At 41.0% G+C, this 20,923-nt stretch overlaps 1 protein-coding gene across 4 annotated transcripts in view; it reads right to left on the reverse strand.

Moving 5' to 3' along the window:
• The window catches only part of EGF (epidermal growth factor), a 91,621-nt gene that overhangs the window by 59,026 nt on the left and 11,672 nt on the right, over positions 1-20,923 (reverse strand). For all 4 annotated transcript variants that reach the window (XM_074993433.1, XM_074993432.1, XM_074993430.1 and 1 more), the window contains exons 2-6: positions 18,354-18,485; positions 13,204-13,403; positions 11,708-11,889; positions 7,945-8,175; positions 5,022-5,224 (exon numbers count right to left, since the gene is read on the reverse strand). In XM_074993433.1, coding sequence (XP_074849534.1) covers positions 5,022-5,224; positions 7,945-8,175; positions 11,708-11,889; positions 13,204-13,403; positions 18,354-18,485 — 948 coding nt within the window. The remainder of the gene's footprint in view (positions 1-5,021; positions 5,225-7,944; positions 8,176-11,707; positions 11,890-13,203; positions 13,404-18,353; positions 18,486-20,923) is intronic.

Here is a 20,923-nt window from a genome sequence, read left to right on the forward strand (position 1 = left end):
CAAAAGAAAACCAGGTAAGGAATAAGAGGAAGCTGCATAGTGAATGACTAAGTGGGCTCATTTCTCCTCCTGCAGGATATAGATAACTTTCATTCAAATCCACATGAGTTACGCTCTGCAGAGGGAGGATCAGGCTCTTAGTATACACCATCAATGTCTTCCTAAGTATCTATCATTATGTTTCAAACCAAAAAAGAAGAGCAGGAAAAATCAGACAGCTCCCCAGCACAAATGTGAACTAATTAGTTTCATAAACAAACCACTCTCAGGAGTGAGCAAGAATTCCAAAAGTTTATATGTATGTGTGGGTGTGGGTGTGTCCTGGATGTCATTATCTTCAGAGATGTTCTCAAGATAAGACACCAAAGCCAGGAATGAATCCTGTACCTAGCAGAGTGTAACATTTATAAAAGAAAGAGTAAGTAGAGGGCACTCTACAACAGACTAGATCAGGCATCTTGGGGCATGAAAAGCAAATGGAGGGAAGGTGCAAATACAAAATAATTTATCACAAGTTCTGTCTTGGAAGACAAAGAAACACTATGTCCAGAAAATGTGGTTACACCCCACAAAAGACCCATATGTTAGAGATCTGGTTTATCAAATCAGCACACTGCTAGTTAATTTAATTAAGAGCCTTGGGTCTTTTTGAACTATAATACTACTGGGAATCCAAACAGCCTTGGGAACTTCCATATGTAGTCACCAGAAAATAGCACCCCTGTCCCAAACACTGTGGCTGATGTGTTTATGAACTCCAAGCTTGATTACGACAGTTCTATGTAAGAAATGAGTACTAAATCTCCAGCGGAACAAAAAGGAACAGCAGCTTTTTTGTGTGGCAACACAGGTTGTTGTGAACAAATCACCTAAGGCTTTGCTCCCTGTATAGGCTCCACATGGAATACAGAGTATAGTTCAAAGTCTCTGATATTCGTATTTCCAAGAAACTGGCCCCATTGCCTGCTCCTGAGATGACTGTTCCCTCCAGAAGCATGACCTTTCACAACAGTACATTCTCATAGAATCACAGAGGGAAAGAATGAGAAAGAACAATAACAAGATGGTAAGATTAAATGACACTGCAAAGAGACATCATTTTCTTCACATTAGCCATGGCCAGGTAGTGATCCTAGTTTAAACTTCAGTAAGGGATGCCTGTGTCTCATGTGTTCTTTAAAACTGGCTGGGTAGATTAACTGAGCCCACTTACATTTTATTCAGTCAGAAACATTGCCTGAAGCTGGTAAAAAAATATTGTCACTAATATGGATCCTAGTTCCTTGATCATTAGAATTAAAGTGCTACACATCCTTCCTTATTATACTACATCCAGCACCCCCCAAAAAACACCCAGAAATTCCCTCAGCCAAAACCCAATTAACTCAAATATCCTTTTTCTGCTGAGAAATTTGCACATTCCTTGAGCTGTCTGTGGCTGGTTGTCTTCAGCAACTAGTGATTCCGTAGCTAGGACCGAGTGCTCACAAGCTTATTTTTATCTCCCAAACTATTATTTTCGGTCTAATCTCCCTAATCGTCTTCTGGGATTGCCTGCCCCTTTATCAGGCAAAGAATAGCTGCACTGTTGTAGTTGCTTAACGTGAGTATGTAACAACCCTCCATCCCCTTCCCCCACCCAGACACATACACACACACACAGAGTTTGCATCCCTTATGTGACCACACAGGAGAGCTTATGAGCAAGCTCTCTTGTGCTATTTCCAATTCCCTCTGTAAATTCCACCACATGGAAAATAGCCAGACAATTGCATTTCACATGTTTTATTCTACCTAGTGGTAATATAGAAAGTGCTGGCCAACTGGTGGAAAGGCACATCAACAATTACTATTTAATCAAATTTGAATGAAGTTTTTGGTTCAGGTTGGGTTGTAGGTGTCAGAATTCGAGCTGCTTGTCTCAAAGAGATTAGCAACGCTATAAAGGCTTCCACTGGATGTTTTAAAAATATTACAGAATATTTCTATTGGTCTCATTTTTTAAAAAATGAATCATATGGATCACTTTCTTAACCAGGTCTGCTTTAAGGGCAATGGGAACCTCTGAAAATCACAATATCTTTTATTTAGGAGTCTATGTATGCATTTAGGAATCTAAATTTAGATACCCATATTTGAACGTTTTGGTAATGGGACTTTCATTGGGGCTAAGCTTTGCCTGACACTAGTAACCCTTTAAACTGAAAAGTACTTGGGGGGTGGGAGGAGGCGGAGAAGATAATTAAAGAAGAAAAGCTAACATCAGCCACTGAGTTGTTAGGACAATACTGACAATCTATAAATCATGAGTAGAAGTGGCAAGTATTTCAGAGGGGTTATATATTTATCAGCAGCTGAATCTGAAGCTATTAAACTCAGATCCTTTATCATATGGAAAGAAAGCTTCCACCTTTGAAACTTTGCCCATAGAACAAAGTTGGTGCATGACGAGGCTGTGGTATTTACATCTTGACATTGTGTGAGTACATTGCCTCAAACCCAAAGCCAAATTAATGCCCAGTTAGTCATGGAAAAGACACTCACCACAAACTCAAGACTGTCCTGTGAAAGAAAAAGAGAATGATAGAGAACCTCTCTCATGCCAGGTATTAAATATAGTTTTAAAAGTTTTTAAAAACTGATCTTCAGCAGGCATTGTAGCAGATAAATATTTCCTGTCAGGTTCTTTTGTACCTGAGGAGAATTTTCTTGCCATCTGCATTACTGTTCTAAATAGGGTTTGATCATTCACATTTAATGCTGTGTTGCAACAAACATTGACTTAGCCTCTGCAGCACATCCAGTTAAGAGCCTGCATGCTCTCATCTCCAGGTTAGCCTATGGTAGGATCCCTGATAAATCTCATTTGTGCTCTGGGCTAATTAACCTTCTCAGTCTTGATTCTTGGGCTGATAAGCTAAGTAACACACATGTAAAGTCCAAAAGATTCATCTGGATTGGGTAAGATAAGCTTCTTTTTCTTCACATGTATTATTAAGAAACCATTGGGAAAATGAAAAAAAACCCACATTACAAGTACCATTTACTTTCATGCGTCTACCCAAGCTGCCCTTGCAGTAAAGCTGCAGACAGCATGGAGCATTTGAAAACACTGGCAACATCTTGGCTAACAGAAGTATGGGGAAACCCCTTTTTTGGTTGTGAAATGGATTCTGAAAAGCAGCACTTGCTCTGGGAGGGAAATAGATTTTGGCTCCTGTGAGAAAAGTAAAAGCAAAGCATACCAGATCAATAAACTTTACACTATGTATCTTGCCTCAAGAGGATGGTTGTAACCGAGTTGGCATTCACGTCAGCAATTATGAACTAGCATTCTTGCTTCCAGTTTCTTCTCTCCCATTCTCCTCCCCACACGTACAGACACAACCTATTAATCAACACCAGCTCAAGACACAGAAGTTATGCAGTACCTTCCAAACCTACATCAACATTGCATTAGGCTGTGCAATATGCTGATGCTTCACCTTCTGAACCACAAACCTACCCTAGTCCATGTGTATTTTCAAAGGGAACGCATCAGTCTATGAGATTCAAAGTAACGTTGTGCAGAGCAGTGAAAAATCTCTGAATACAGGCACTGGCTCCTTAAGGTCATGGGTGTGTGTTTTGTTTTCATGCCAAAACTTGCTATTCAATTTTAATTGCTAGCATTCCGGCTGCAGCAGGACAAATGGTTGAGGTGAAAATTAGACTTTTCCACAGGAAATACCTCTTGAAGATCCTGGCTCCTACCAGCACACAGTACAAGGAGAAGGGAGAGTGGGTGATGTCAGGGGGAGAGAAGGGAGAGAAGGATTAAAAGGAGGACAAAAGATATGAAGCTAATAAATGTTGGGGGTGGCTTCCAAGTTATGTTTTAAGAGGGTTCTTTTACATTGTAATTCTTGTTAAGAATCATAGAACACTAGGACTGGAAGGGACCTCTAGAGGCCATCGACTCCAGCCCCCTGACCCAATGGCAGGATCAAGTATACAAAGTGTACCCTATTTACACAAAGAAATACCCTATTTTCCTCCTTCTCCTCTTCACCAGCTCTGTTGCTCAGAATCTCATGTTCTTCACTTTCCATGGACTCTCTGGAATTACCACATTACCCTGGCAAGTGTCTCATTCGTCACAGTTTTGCACTTTGTGTAGCTCCTTATACACATGTATAAAATCACTGCAAAATGTCTCTTCATCTAAATATTAATCATACAAATTTGTTTTGCCTAAATGTAAATGACTACATAAGCTGTGAGTGCAGAGTCAGCCCCACCATTCCTCCCCGCCCTTTTTTTCTTATCTCTGGACATTTATTGTATACCCACAGATATGGCATTTAGCCACTTGGTTATCGTGGGACACCCCAGAAGTGTGTTATACCAGCTGTGCTATACCTTCACCCACATTCATCTTTTGATCTCACAGTAAAATTGTGATCTCTCTTTGCAGGGATTTACAGTAAACCAAACAGATTCAGACCTCTCATACAAAAGTTCTTTTGAAAATCCATATCAGTCCTAGGGTATTCTTAATGCAGTCTCTTCACTGTGGGATTGAGAAATACATACTATCTGTTGGACATTTCATACACTTCTCAGAACAACATAGGACTGATAGTAAGGTATTCAATTATGCCTTAGAATTAAACATCTAGAAGGGGACAGAAACTGAGGAAGTTAGCCTAGAATGCGGTTACAAAGGTGTATGTTTGAAATACATAGAGACATCCGCATGAACACACACGCATTCATATATGAACACACAAAATTCATTTGTGTGGATGTTCCTCATTTAAATTAGTAGAATTAGGTTGCTCTCTGTATACTTCCTAACTGAAGTTGCTCTTAAAGCCATGCATATTGAGCGAAACCCTGGACCTGCTGCAGTCCATGAGAATTTTGTCAACTTCAAAGCGGCCAGAACTCTTGCTGAAGAAAACTGTATCCTGAAAAATCAAATGGCACCTGTGACAATACTCTTGTACACATAAGCATGTCATCATGTGGTGACTTACCAAAATCTTGAGCATCTGTTCTTGTACCAGGCTGCTTAAATGGATGCACCACTTTTATTTCAGCAGGTGGCAGAAATGATGGTTTCAGGCTGATTGTGACTATAACCTTCCCTGTAAATTTATTGGCTCTCCAGATGATGCCAGTTTTCAGCTCTGAATAGTACAAGTGCTCAGCAAACAGAGACATGCCAAATAAATGGCCCCTGGAATGGAAAGGAAATAAAAAGTAAATGATTTTGCTTTCATGCCTACTCAATCATTTGCTTAATGTTGCCAGCAAACAAGGACCATCTAGATCAACCGTTTTTGCCTCAAATACCCTGATACACCTTTTATCAGAAATTAAAATCTGTGAACACATGACTGAGTGGTTTGTGAGATATGGTAAGGCAGCTAATATGTCACTAACACCTCCAAATAAAATAGCACATAACATATCGCACATATAATGGAGCCACCCAAACAATTACTAATAACTCCTACAGGCTAAGTGCCCTGTTTGACAGAGAAAGTGCTGGTGTGCTGGTGAACACTGTTGAACCCATGGTTTGAAATGGACAACACACCACATCCTGTGCCTTTGGGGGGAGCAAACATGTCTGTTAAGCATTCCCATTTCTCTGACAGCATACTGATTTCTATCACTCTCACCTGGGCTCTTGAGCCACTCAGGAGCAAGAGAGAGGCTGGAAACTCCTCTGCTGGCTACTCACAGCTAGTCCATTTTCCAGCACACACAAAGGGGAAGGAGGACAAGGAAGGAGACTCTGCCCTGTCCCAAGCACAAGGGAAAATAATATTGCCACAGGGAGCACAGGCAAACTCAAGGACAAAGTGAGGAAGTAGAAAGCCTGGGTTGACAAGGTAGATTCAATGGGATCAACTGCTCAAGATTTCATAGTGTCCAGAGAAACTTACATTTAAGCTGGATCTACACCTCATTATCACAATGGTGGCCGTGGCACTTCGAAAGTGCCGCTTTCGATCATGCGTGTGGCTCTTCTACATGGGGTCCTTTTCAAAAAGACCCCGCACACTTCAAAATCCCCTTATTCCTACAACCAAATGAATATGCAGCGCCTCATTGGCAGATCCCAAAGTGTCTCATTAGCATCCACCTTTTGAAAGGGGGGTGCTCGTGTAGACCCAGCCTTTATAGTAATTGTATGCAAATGAGATAATATATACTGAAACATAAGATGATTTGCATAAAATCTTCTCATTTCCTGTCCTACGGCCTTAACAAATATATATTATGTATCCAACATGGGGCAGTTGATATAAAACACCATATTTGTAATGAAGTTTGTCTGAGGACTAGCACATGTATAACAGGATATGATAAATTCTTGTCTACAAGAGAAACTTGCACCATTGCAGTTCCCACTTGTATGATTCTACAGATATGAGTTGCAATGATGCAGGGCATTTATACTGAGCATCCTTTTTCCAGGTGTATTACTGCAATGCCACTAAGCAATAATCTTGTGCCTCTGCAGGAGCACTATGGTCCCGATATTTACAGTGCAAGACAGGCACCTGGTGAGATTTTCAAAAGACCCTGAATTCATAACTCTCAAAATTGATTGAAATCAAAGGGAGTTAGATACCCATGTTCTTTTTAGAATTCTCACTGACTACATATCGGCATCATTAGGCACCAAACACCTTCCATAATCTAGTCCCCAGGCAACTAACCCACAATTCCTAGAAGATCCCCTGGACTGCTGCTTTAGTCCAGAAGATATAGACTTCCTAAATTCCACAGTCCTGGTCTTTCTTCCACACTTGTTATAGAGCATGCAAAAAGGAGCTCAGTTTTGTACAGCTCCTGAAGTGTCCATCATCTGGGGGGCACCAGCTCATTCTCAGGAAGTGTACTGGAAGGTGGGGGACAGGGAAATAGAATTTATCTGGAACACAGGATGGAGAAGTGGCGGAAGGGAGGTGGTACCAGGCTTCAGGGCAGACAATTGCTATTGAAAGAGGGAATTTTCCCCCAACACCTTGCAATCTATAGGTGAAAGGAACCATTACTGAGCAATTCCGACAGTGTATGGACAGAGTTTCACTTAGACAGACCTCAGGAAGAAGTCATTGGAAGGATAAAAGGAAAATCCTGGTACAGTGCTGGCAATTACAGGAGTGCAGCTTTCTGTCCATGTTACATTAGGTACATTAGCAAACAGTGGCCTAATGCAGAGTGGAAAAAAGAAGTGCCTTGCTCCCAGCAAGTAGTGGGCACCATAATAAGCACCTGCATGTGATCGGTGTCACAAACATTTGTAATGTCAACATTCTCTAGTATTGACCAGGCTCATGATGACTTAAGGGAGACATTCATTATGACTAAGCCTGTTTCTCTGAAAGTGACAAAAGCAATACGATCAGCAGAGAAACTGATCCAGTCCTGCCAAGGTCAGGAAAGCCTCCAGCTCCATCAGTTGAAGAGAATAGGAAGATGATGCGTAAGGATCAGGCAGAAGAGAAAGACAGGTCCAGTGGTCTGACCATAGCCTGGGAGCCCATATTCCTGAGCTCTCCTTTGACCCCATTTGCTGTGACCTGGGACAAATCACTTCACAATTTTGTCTGTTTCTCCATCTACAGGAAGGAACTAATAATAACGCATACTCAATCAACAGGCGAGTCCCAAGGATCACTGAGTTGTCATTGGCTATCAGCTTTGAAGATAAAATGTGCAAGGAGCAGCATTATTCAGACAGCAGTGAAAAGAGGTTATGTTTATTCTATCTTGCTATCATCTTCTGGTTATAGATCTGCTAGTCTGAAAACGTGCCATTTTGTCAGTACTTGACAATCTTTATTGTTTCCAAACTCAATAAAGAAGAAGAAGCTGCTTTTATCTGATATCGCCCTGAAAAAATTTAGTTTAGTTCTATTCCAATACAGAAAAACTTACCGGGCAAAATGTACAGGCAAACGAACAGAGCCACCATTATAGTCACATGACCCAATATGTGAAACCTCGTCTTCATTATCATACTGGATCCAAAAGAGTCTTGTGTCATTAAAGTCCAATGAGATGGTCTTTATTTTTTCTGTGGTCCTCAAAACAGTTCTCATGTCAGTTCCATCAAGGGCTGCTCTGTGAATGCTGGATGAAGCACTGTCTGAGGACCAAAACATAAACCTAAAAGACCAAAAAAGGGAGTCATATTTCCAAAGAACTATTTGCAAGACAGTGCAGCAGCAGATGTGAATTGTCTATTTAGCTCTCTTTTTTTTCCAGTATTCTTCATTTTTATCACTTTAATCAAGTGGGTGGCCATCATTTCTCTAAAACATCTATTAGCTCTTGGAGTTAAATAGATGTGAACAACCACAAATGATAAAGGAGTTTTATACAGTCTAATTAAAAACTGGCCCCCCCCATTTATTTCCTAGCTTTCTGCCTCTTACTACCATAATTGCTCAAGTTCTTCAGTCATTACAGAGACTTCCAGAATAGACGAGATCTGGGTGTTTAATGCAAAAGACTAAATAAAACCCTAAACAATAAAAGGAAAAATATTTAGCCTTCTTTACACATAAAAAGGTAAACAGGGCAAACACCTTATTTTCTCCCGTTGCAGGACACCTTTAAGATAGGAAAAAACTGGTTACTGCATCATAACTTTTAAGAAGCCATCATTGTCCAATGGTAACCATTATAGTGCTAAGATTTTATCAATTTTTTTCTCATTTAAAAAAAATTTCATGGATGCCTAAGAGAATTAGGTAACAACATACTAGTAACTCCCCAAAGAAGGTCCACTTTAGTAGGGACCAAGCATAGCTCCAAAAAATGCAGTCATGACCTGACAACACCCTTGTTGACTCTACCAGTAAAAAGGACAGTATTGTGAGGGAAACAAGCAATCCTACAGGGATGCCTCCAAGACAGAGGAAAGCACATGACTGAAGGGAAACCGGCACTTCTGCTGTCTACAATGTATTTCTTTTGTGCATAAGTACAGGTGGTCAGTTCCAAACAATTCTGATCCAGAATTCATTTTACAGGCATTTAACTGAAAAACACCCTTTCTGCTCTTTTAGTGATTTCTTTTCATCTAAATTAGCCTTAGTTACTTGGGAACACAATCCTCCAACTATCTACACCTGACCAATAAGACTATTTGCTCGATCAAAGTTACTCGTAAGGACAATATAAGGTAGCTACTACTGCAATTTTCAAATATGGCAGTAATAGAAACCATTCACTCTGATAGTGCTCTGTAACAGGGCAGTTGCCCTGCACTGGTGGCAAAAGGGTAAAAACAGCCCTGGGAACTAATCAGTGGTAAGGATTGTGGCAGCCAATCAGAACCCAAGAGGACTGTATAAAGGAGATGGCTGGCCAGGGTGAAACCACTCTTGATCTGGCCCTGGAGGGAGAAGAACCTAGCTGCCTGCTAAGCACTGGGAAAAGGCAGGGTGAGACAGGGAAGCTGTGGCCAGGAAGCCCCAGACTGCAGGGCCTGAGACAAGTCCTGAGGGTACTAGGACAGCAGAGAAGCAACCAGGGTGGCAGAAGTTCTAACCCCTTGCTAATGATGAGCAGCCAATTCAGACTGCAGTTTGCCCCTGAGGTAAGGGGCCAGTTGAAGACTGGCAGAGGGTCACTGAGGCAAGGTGGATGTAGGGAGCTTGGGGTTCCCTGGGAGGGGACGATCCCAGAGTACGGGTCACTGCAGCAGGGAAGTACCCCTAAAGAAGGCCAGGGAGGGACACAAGTCCTGATATAAGGTGGAGAACAAACATATGGGCAACAGTGGGTGAGACACTGGCCAGAAGGGGGTACTCTGGAGGCTGGCAGAGCTAGTTCCATGCACCAAAGTGGTGAGTCCCACCTGGTTAGATTCTTATGTCAGGATACCAACATGTTTTGAAAGGTTGGTTAAATTCTACAGTCCCCATTTCACTGGTAGGGAAATGGAAAAACATTAAGCAATTAAAGGCCCAGTCTAATTCACATAATGCTCCATTAACTTAAGCCTGAGTTGGAGCAGCCCAAGTGACATGTGCCCAGTCATATAACAAATTAGTGTGAGGAACTGAAATCAGATTGCCTGACAGCCCTTTGTGGTGTTCCTAGACAACAGCTCCCCGCTTACAGATTCGAGAACATGTGTAAACTAAATAGAGAAAAATGTTGCTTTACTATTCTTCTCTAGCAAAATCAGCAAAGCCTATAGTGAGAAAAATATTATTAGTTTAGCTGTTATGCTAAACTTCATTACTTAAGAACTGTACACATTTCCAAAAAGATATATCTCTTTTTTAATTTCTGATAATTGCATGTGTTTGTTCCTGTGGAAATTAATTCACTGACTGCTTGACTTCGCTATATTAATATTAAAGCAGCACCATCAGGACTTTCAGACAGGCAGAAGGTACTAAAATATATAAAAATGGCACATAACAAAGCAGACTTCTAGGAGGACCTCAACAGTGTATTAACAGCAAATAGTCTGACAGGGCAGCTTGTGAGCAATGCTTTAAAATAAATCCCTAGTGGATCACACATAGGCACATGTGTGCACCTTAGTTTCTCCTGATGAATTCACAACGGTTAGCAAATGTATTTCCATTATTCCATTCATAAAATATTTCTATGAGACTTGAGGCCGAAAGGTTGCAAGGACTTGTGAGAACTTCCAAATCAATGAATGGGACATTCAGTGCAGAAAAAAAAAAAATCTGGTATTCAAGCTTTTTAAATTATACTCAAATATCAACCCTGTGAGGAATATTGAGGCTATTGTTGGTTAGCATGAAAAGAACATGAACCCATGAGCCTTGGCATTTAAATGTCTTGGCAGTGGTAATGAGGGGCTTCATTACACACAAAGTGCCAACAAAAATATTTTATTGCCATATCATTATGGTATACCTCAATATCTCCTCTGCTGTTATTTTAAAAACTACCAATAACAGAGCTTTACACAGTCAGGAAAAGTCAGCACAGAGTAGTCAGTGTGATGATGCGAATACAAATCTCTGTTCAGAACAGCCAAATCTCCTTCTGTGGCTGCATCTATGAATGACTCAATGTGTAAATTGTCTTGAGCCTAGAAAAACACCTTTATCAAGTCTAGATGCTAACATTTGCAAAACAGTAACAACAATCAGTAGCTTTATAGCTAGTACTCAAGCTGATCAAAATTGGAGGCAAACGTAATAGAGAGGAACAAAGAGAGCCACTATGGCTTTGGGTCTTCTTTAAAAGTTGCATATGCTCAATATGAATTGTGTTGTATAATGTGGCTTCTTGGCAGTTGGGGCATCATTCCTGCTTCACCGAATGAAGACCAGCTCATTCTCCTGAAGTCCTCCACCTCCATCACCTGAGGCCTCCTTGGTGCCTTTCCTGAAAATCAACACCCTCCTCCCTCGTCTCTTTCCCAAGCTAAGCCCACCTCCTCCCTCCCCTGTAGCAATCAGAGTGCTCCCTCCTCACTTTAGTGATAAACTGCAGAGGAGGGTCAGTCTCTGTGTTGGACTACAGGATGCTGCTGCCACCTGCCACCCTATTTATCTTCATTGTTTTCTTGGCGAACTTGTAGCAATCATTTGATCAACATGCTTTGTGCAAACTGTTCCACTAGCATACAAGAAGCCAACAGAGTATTTGGTTTATTTTGAGACTGGATTAGAGAATTTATCAATGCAAGCAGACTTACCTTTTCCCAGGGTCCACAGCAATACTTGTGGGATGACCTATGTCCTTTAAAAGGACTCGGGAATTGTTTCCATTCATGTCAGTTGCTTCAATAGTTGCTTTCTGGTGGTTGGCCCAAAGAATATCTTGATTTAGCCAATTGATGGCAAACCCTGAAACACCTTTTTCAACTTGGCATAGTCTCTGTAAACAGAAAACAAAGAACATTAAAGAAAAACAAATTCCCGTCATCACCAAACAAAACAGAGACCTGCAACACATTGACATTTCCTTTTAAAACCATTGGCTGGCCACTATTTAATAAAACTAGAGTTTGGATTTCCATCCTTGCCTTTGATCACCTCGATTTGTGCTGCATTTCTCTCCTCCTTCACCTACATCTTTAAGCACAAACCACTAAGTTAAATCATGCGAAGAAAGGATGTGTTGCTCTCTAATGAAAATAGATAAGATGGGGCAGGGGCATCCCACTGTTGCCAAGATTTTTCCTTTACCTACATTTATTTTGTATTTCCGAAGCTATAAAATATCAATTTATACACTGGAAAAAGCCATGATCCTTGTACAAGTTGAACCCCTTTAATCCAGAACTCAGTCATCTGGCAACATCCATAATCCGGCATGATTTTAGTTAGCCTGATGGCCACTTATCATGGGTATGGCCAAGTTTCCCATGGTCCCATAAGGTTTTCTTACAGCCACCAGTCCTGGCTCTCAGTGTTCTGTGCTGTTAGTTAGCTGTAATTTACCCCTAAATGTCTTCTAAGAGCCCACCAAGCAGTGGAAGTGTTGGTAATGTGCTAGACAACATTGACCTCTGATGGTCCAGCAAATTCTCTCTTTCAGCACCAGTCAGGTCCAGAGATTGCTGGGCAAGAGAGATTCAACTGGTAGGTCATACATGCAGGATAAGGCAATAGGGCTGTATGCAGACATAAGAGTCAATTACATTTCATTACAGAACTGGACACATCCAGATCTTGGGGAGTGCTGAAGTTCTTTTTTCTTTGCCACATAGCCTAGGCAGATATAAAGGACTGTACAGCTGCTTCTGAGAAAGAGCAAGAACGCTGATAAGAATGGTCATGTGACTCTGGGTCTCAATTAATAGCTTCAAGAAAAATGTCAGGGGAGTTACGTACATTCTCTTCATACTAGCCATGCCAGTTTAGGTTTCTGAAAATGTCAATTTGAGACAATCCCACAATTTCAGTGACATATTTAAAGCTGGTAGAAATTATTATTACCGGTGAGAACAACAAGCCTAGACTTCTCTGAATTTCTCCTCCTTAGCCTTCATTGTGTCACTATCCCCTGACCTTACTGAAGAGATCGTGCGTATTGTGAATACTGGTGAGGTAGCCGACTCAACACAAACCTCCCCATTGCTGCTATAGTTGCAAATCTGTAAACAGCAACCGCACCACACTGAAGAGTAGCCCCTCACATCAGATTTGTCATCATGTGCAGCTTCTTGGAGAATTCTGTGGGACTTACCTCTCGTTTTGTGCCATTCAGATACACACTTTGGAGAAGACCTTCTTCAGAGTCCACCCAATAAAGTTTCTCCTCTTTGTAATGAAAATCTATGAGCACTGATATGCCAACATTGGCCACTAGCCTTTCATAATTGGTCCCCTCTCCGTCAATTCTAAAGATTGCATTTCCATGGCTAAAAATTAGGAATGGTGCAGGATCTGGAGGGGGAAAAATAAATGTGGTCATACATAGGTATTTTTCTTTCATTCCACTAAATTTTTTTCAGCACTGTGCCAGTCATGGAGTTGAGAGGGACATACAATACACATACCTCTTGCTGTTCTGCATTTTCAGGGTCACCACCCATGTTAGTCCCAGTTATCTTTGTTTTACACAAATTTGATGTCCCCTCACTTTTTATTGTTGAAGGTTAGTTGAATCAAAAAGGACACTCACAAAACTGAGAACACAGAGTTATTTATCCTAAAACGTGAAATCCCGAAGCATTCTAAGTTTCCTGTAGGAATGCTATTTTTGGTGATCTTCATTTGGAGATCATAGTAAGACCATGTGAAGCCAACTTGGAGCCTTAGCACATGATGGAGAGGATGTTACTAAGTGGAAAATCAAAACAGAGCAATTACTGAGTAAAGCTAAGAGTGCCAAGTATGGAATACATACTTGTCTACTATCAAATACTTGTAACAAGCAGTCCTGTAGCACCTTAAAGACTAGCAAATTTATTAGGTCATGAGCTAATAAATTAGTTAGCCTTTAAAGTGCCACAGGGCAGCTCGTTATTTGTGAAGCTACAGCCTAGCACTCTTTGAGACTATCGCATGCCTATTAGAGATGAGGGCCCAGAAACCTAAGGATGTCATTAAAGGAAATGATTCAATGCTCTACTGTAGATATTTGATAATTATAAAGCTCTTGAATAACACTGACAACAGCAACTCTCTTGATAAACCTCACAGGGCAGCTGATTAGAACAAGCTTGAGTGACTGTGCCTGTAGACTTAGTATCCTTCCTGGTCTGTCTCTCTTTGGTTAGAACTTTCCCATCCCAGCCCTAAACACACCAACAACAAGAATGTCTCTTCAGATCTCCACACTGAGCAATGAAGGTCCTGGTGGGCAGTAGCAGAGATTGGTCAGGTCTGGGCATAGGTAGCTCATGGGAACCAGGAAAGAGCTGCACATACAAACTTGTGCAGCCTCTAGTTATTACCATTAATTCCCTGACACAATCCACATTAGGATGAAGTTAGGGTTGAGAGCACATCACTAGCTTAGCGTGGCAAACATCCCAGATTCAGGGAATCCAGACCTGAGGTTAAATGTAAAGGGTGGAAATGCAGTTAGGGCAACCAACCAACCTTAATTCTGCCATGTAGTGATACCATGTGCTAACCATATGACTTTGACTTGTACATTAGAATGTCTCTTGTTCCAGATTACATTAAAATGATTAATGGTCATTTTCTCCTCATGGGGCCCATATTGGGCACAGTTAAGGTAATTTGGGGGCCTAACTGTGCGTTTACATAACTCAACATGTTTGCGGATTTCTTTTTTCAAAGATGAGGGCATTTAATGAAGAGGCTTTCTACCCTGAAAGAAAAGTACCATGATGCATTCCCAACAGCACTGCCCTCAGAGCACTAACCAAATTCAGAGATGAGAGAGAGATGACATCCCCTTAATTATTCCTAAACAGGGCCAGTTTGGCATACGCAGCACTGCCAGAAGTACACATTTCTTTTCACTCAGATAATACAATCAACTGCTTATTGACTGGTACACTGGTGAGAAAAGGGCCTTCACTCTGCCAGTCATAGTTCAGGCTTTCATTTTTAATAAAACATCTTGAATATCAGGCTGCTGCCTAATAATTTGCCACCAATAGCACATTTGGAAATGAAAGAAAGAAAAATTTAAATGGCAGTTTGCATGAATATTTTTAAATGGTGCCTGAAACTGGTGCAAGCACAAGAAGAGGTGAAGGATGCATGATAAAACTATTAAAGTTATCTTGAAATGGGAATATGTTTATTATATTACGGCTAGAGTAACTGTCCAGTCAACTCTTGAGTTTAGCTTTCGATATTACAGGGGAAATAATAAAATCCCTCAGATCCACACTCTACCACTAGTTTTCACTAACTTAACATTCATGTGTATGAATAATTGCATTAGTTCATTTTTTAAAAAAAAAAGTCTTATTAGCACTAGATATAAGCTATGGATCCCGTCTTTGGATCACCACCAGGTAGTGGTGGAGGGGCTTGATTGGTTCAATGACTCTGAGAGCAATGCTGCTTGGAGTCATGTATTCCCTTAGGGCAGCCCACCGCAGAACAGTCAAGGGCAAGGTTCTGGACAAAGTGTGAGCCAAGAAGTCTGCAGTGGAAAGCAGACAAAAGATAACTGCACAATGGAGGTGAAACTGTTTTGTAATGTTATAACAGCTGTAACGGTGGACAAGGGCTGCAGTAGATAGAGGATAGAGAATTTCCAATCATCATGGCATCTATGCCATTGGTTTCAAGCCCTCTATATTTCAAGGACTGTGTGGTGACTATTGTGCACCAATCTCCCCACCTTAAAAGAAGTCCAGCAAGGAGAGTTTTGGGCAAACAACAAAAAGGGAACGACAGATGCACCAATATTAGTGTTCTGGGAGAAGCAAAGTCCACCAGCACAGAGGCAATGATCAACCTTCAGCAGCTCCACTGGACTGGTCTCCAGACCATCACCTGCCAAAACCGTTCCTGTTCTCTCAGCTGAAAGAAGGGTACTGCAACATAGGAGGCCAATGGAAGCATTATAAGGACTGCTGAAAGCAAACTTAAAGAAGAGCAACACTGTCATTGGCATTTGGGATAAACTTGCCCAGCATCACTTGAAATGGAGAGAAGTAATACATGATGGCCCCCTGATTTTTGAACTTGCCGACCAACAAGCTGAGGAGGACAGGAGGTGCAGGAGGAAGGACAGACTGGCTTTCAGTCATGGTCAACAGCCTTCTGCTGTACCTGGAAACATCTGTCCTCACTGTAACAGAATTGTTTCCAGGATAGGCCTTACCAGCCATCTAAGGATCCACTGTCCCTATGCAAGATGATGATACCCAGCAACAAGTGATCACCATCACATCACTAAGCTTTGGATCTAAACTCAGTTTCATTGTTTCTGTAAACTTGAACTGGATGACCTCAGGAGGCATAATATTTGCAAGGTGAAGGCAGACACATAAAACTCTGCACCTGATCCACTTTCCATCAAGACAATGGGACTCCTTACCCCCCTCAAGATTCTGAGTTGGATTCCATTTTCAAATAGCAGGCTAAAAAGAAGTTTTGAACCAGAAACCAAGATTTAGTTTACTGTTGTACCAGGGAAAGTTGACCACAACACTGATTTATATCCTAGACTATTTTGTACTTGGAGTTTTCAAGGTATTACCCAATTATAGCAGCTGCTTCCAGGATGTTAGTGACTCTCTTTTTCTGCTGTTTACGCTGAGCAAATCCATGTGAGAATATTTCAGCTATGCAGACTTGGTTTACGTAAATGGTAAATGAATGTTGAACAGCAGCAAGGTTGATTTGTCTCAGGGAACCTCACAGCTGTACTACTTGCAGTTTTGCCAATTACTCTATATACATATTTTGTTCTTGCACTCTCCAGTCAATGAATTTCTCACAACAGCAGTTTAACTGAGGACTCTAAGGGGAACTGAATACATGAAGGAATTTTGTTTTGTTTGTGTTTCTTTTATTATTATTTAATATGTCATCCAGAGACACCAATCAAGTTTGGAACTTCATTGTATCAAGTGTTTCACAAACAATAGAAAGAGAGAGCCTCTGCCCTAAACTGCTTACAGTTTATAAAACAGGAAGGAATTTTGTTTGGTAGGCTTCCTGCTGAAAAATTTATATCTAGTGATGGAGATACAAGCTGAAAGGCTTCTGACCCATCTTAAACCACTGAAGTGAAAAGCAACCTCTCCTTTGACTGTCCACCCTCTCATCAGATATAAAATATGCAGGATTAGGGCTTGAAACTTCCAATATTCTTACAAAGCAGCTCAGGAAATTATCCAAGCAACAGCTCCAGAAGACTTTCTGGAACAGTGTTTTAACCACTAGAATAATCCTTTAAAAATGATCATGGCCTCTGGTATCATTTCCAATTTAATGTGGGGACTGTGCACAAATAGTATTGTGAATCTACGTTATTTCCCTCTCTTAGGTACCTAGATCAAATGTACTTAATTTAAAAGTAAATATAAGATAAAAACTTTTATATCCTTCATACGGCTTGTAGCCTTGAAAACTCAGCCTGGGATCCAAAAGTCAAGCATCCTTTTCATCGGCAGTGTGATGAAGACTTTAAAGCAGGAAAAGAGCTAACGATGCTGCTGTTGAGTTGGGAGCCAGACTGAATCCAATTCAGACTTCATCCTTAACTATACCGGCACCATGGAGCCACCGGAAGTAACATGTATTCAATCTTGATTTGATTTGAAGTGCTCAGATATTACAGCAGAGAAGTTACTATTATTAATCTTATTTATTAAGGTAGTGCCTAGGGACTAAACCAGGCTTGGATCCCATTGTGCTGGCACTGTACAAACAAAGGAGTAGACAGTTCTGCCCCAAAAACCTTATTTTCCAAATAGACAAGACCAGCAGTGTGTAAGGAAAGAGGTAAAACACAGAGTGAACAATGTGATGGCAGCAAGCGTCATACTAGGGCCATGATTTTTTGGAGAGGGAGATTATTGGGAGGGTTAGTTAGGAGAGGGAAGTATGACAGACAGGGAGCTAGTCTGTTAAGTAAGAAGAGCCCATTTTTACATGCTCACTTTTCTTACCACAACTACACCTTATGTTTTGCGTGGGAACTCCCACGCTACCCCAGAGCACAGCCCACTGCAGTAAGCTCGGTTTCCACTTTAATTTTATGTTAGCTGGAGCTGCTGTGTAATCAGCACCTGAAATTGTCCCAGTTGTCTCACAGCTGAGTTATGTCATGTCAGCACTGGGAGCAGACTGGCCTAGAATGTTTTTGCATTGTGAACTGAAGCTAACTGCTAGACAAAAAAAAAAAAAAAACACTATAAATCTCCTTTAAGCCACTTAAAAATATTATCTTACCATCAGCATAACAGGACCACTTGTCATTATCCAGAGTGTAGCCAGGTAAACAGGAGCAGAGATAGGATCCTGGAACATTGACACAGGTTTGGCCACAGACACCTAAACCACCTTCAAGGCATTCGTCAATATCTGAAATATAAGCACTTACAGGTCAGGAGAATTCAGCAAGCAAAATAGGCCAAAATACAGAAAGAAAGCCTGCATATGATTCAGCTAACTGAGACTATAAAGTATTAGCCACTGATTTTTTAACCTCCCATTATTAAACAAGTAGAATGGAACCACATGTTATCATTAGCAACAGTTCTGTGGCTGTGCTGCCAGTCCAGTTTATGGTAAGTATAAGTGAGGGTGGGAGAACGTGGATGTTATGCGGAGAGGGTTGAGCTGATTTGTGTGCAGAGTGTGTCATGCTGGGAGAGGCGTATAGATTTTTGCTGGTAGCAAATGAAGGGTGGGTGCTGCAGAGAAGCCATGTGTGTATTTGGGTATTATTGTGTGTGCCAGTTGTGTGTGGGTTATATTGTGCTGAAGTTGTTGAAATGTAAAATAGCTGTGGAGTAAGCGTGGTGATTGGTTGTGTTAACTGTGACATCCCAATGGCCTAGAGGACTCTTGGCACAGCATAGATACATGCCTCGCTCCCACTCTATGCTATACAGGTATAATTTGTAAAGTCAAAATGGTTGAGAATTTCAGAATTGGACAGTGGCAGACCACAAAACATGATATACTTAACACAAAACTCTAACCATAGCAGCAGCTCATTCCATTGTTGCATGCTGACTCAACTGACATTTTAGGCTTCAGAATGGCACACAGAATGACATTCTGTTAATCATATTATATAGCTTTCTGGAGCTACAAGGGGTTTCTTCAGTGATTTATCTATAGGGGGTAAGCCAGGGAAATCTCCCTTCTATCTAAAGATGATCCATTGCAACTAACAACTTTCCATTCTAAACTAATGTTCACTAGATTCACAAACAAAATGAATGAATTTGTCTCCTGCTTCTGCTTGTTTCTGAGATTTACATGATAATTTGCTAATGAATTTTGACACACTACATCAGTCCGCAGCCACTCTGTTTTTGTGATTCTTCCCCCACAACCTCTCCTTCTGCAGTAGGCATTGAAAAATATACGTGAATGCCAAGGCATTCCCATTTCAAATTGGATCTACTGTTATATTTGGGATTCAGCTGGTTCTTTTATAGAAAATTAGACCCTTTGAAGTTTGCAAGCAACAAGCCCAAAGCAAACACCAGTCTAGTGAACAAGTGAATCCACTACAAACACTGACTTTTAACTGACACATTAGCCCAGAGTCTTCAGGACCCAACAAAATGTTTGTGGCATGTGTGCTCTATTATCAGGGCTTGATGCAACAGCTAAAAGAGTGAAGGACTTTCGGAAGATAAGTTCATTCCTGAAAAGTAGGTTTTATTTGGGGGTATACAGGACTACTTCTGCAAGGTGCTGAGCACTGCCAGGGAAACGCAAGAGCCCTCAATCCAGACTGAAATCAAATGTAGCTAAAGGCCACACTCAGAAGATATTTCTGCCATCAGGCTCCTGTGTATATGTTATAATACATCAGTGGAAACTACCTGGCACAGACATGCAAGGTGTTCTTATAAAGGACCTTTTTACCTTGAATGAAATCCTTTTTTTCTGTCCATTGTGGAAGGAGAAAAAAAGTTCATCAAAGGTTCTGGGGGTGGGTATCAATTCATTAAGCTTATGATGTACACAAACAGAAAATGCAGCGAGAGCATTTGAAAAAGGGTTTTGACTGCAAGCACAAAAAGGCCACTGAGTCAGGAATGCACATTTTCCTAAAAAGTCAGGTATAGAGCTCAGAGAAAATAATTGCTGCATAGGTTGCTGAAGATTTCGTTTCTACATTTCTGACCAAGATTTTCATACAACCAAGCAAGAGATAGCCAGGAGGACCAACCCCCAATTTTCATTTAGCCCAGTCAAGCTGAAAGAGGGCTTTGGGAATTCACTGAATGTTATGTGAACACTCACATAGTTCAAATATCCTCAAGAAAATTCACAGTAATGCCCCTCAGTACAAAGTTATTAATGACTTGATTTATGGTGCTTTTGATAATCAGGGACACAGTTATTGCACTTCCTCTCCAGATAACTCAGGAAACTCTCCTTGCTCCATAACAAAGGTTATTGCACAATTCTCCAATTAATTAGGTGGGAAAAGCCAGTAATAAATGACTTATATTAGATGTTAAATTTCCTTCTTCTAACTTTTAATTGCACAAGCATGAGGGCAAATCAGTCACCTTATTACATGGAAGTGATCCAATACAGGTAATCTCACTTCCACTTTTATTGGTTTCTATATTCCCCTCCTTCCATAATTCCACTTCAGCTACTAGAGAACGTAACCTCTGTCCCAATGCCTTCAAGCACAAAGAAACCAACAGCAGATAACAGAGGCAGCAACTTTCAGTGCTTCAGATACGTATCAAACAGAGCCATCTGTACAAGCTAATTATGCTAGGCGGCACTCCCATCTTTTTCCTACCTACTAGGCTGTGAAG

The sequence above is a fragment of the Carettochelys insculpta genome, chromosome 4 (assembly GCF_033958435.1).
Source record: "Carettochelys insculpta isolate YL-2023 chromosome 4, ASM3395843v1, whole genome shotgun sequence".
NCBI classification, from domain to species: Eukaryota; Metazoa; Chordata; order Testudines; family Carettochelyidae; genus Carettochelys; species Carettochelys insculpta.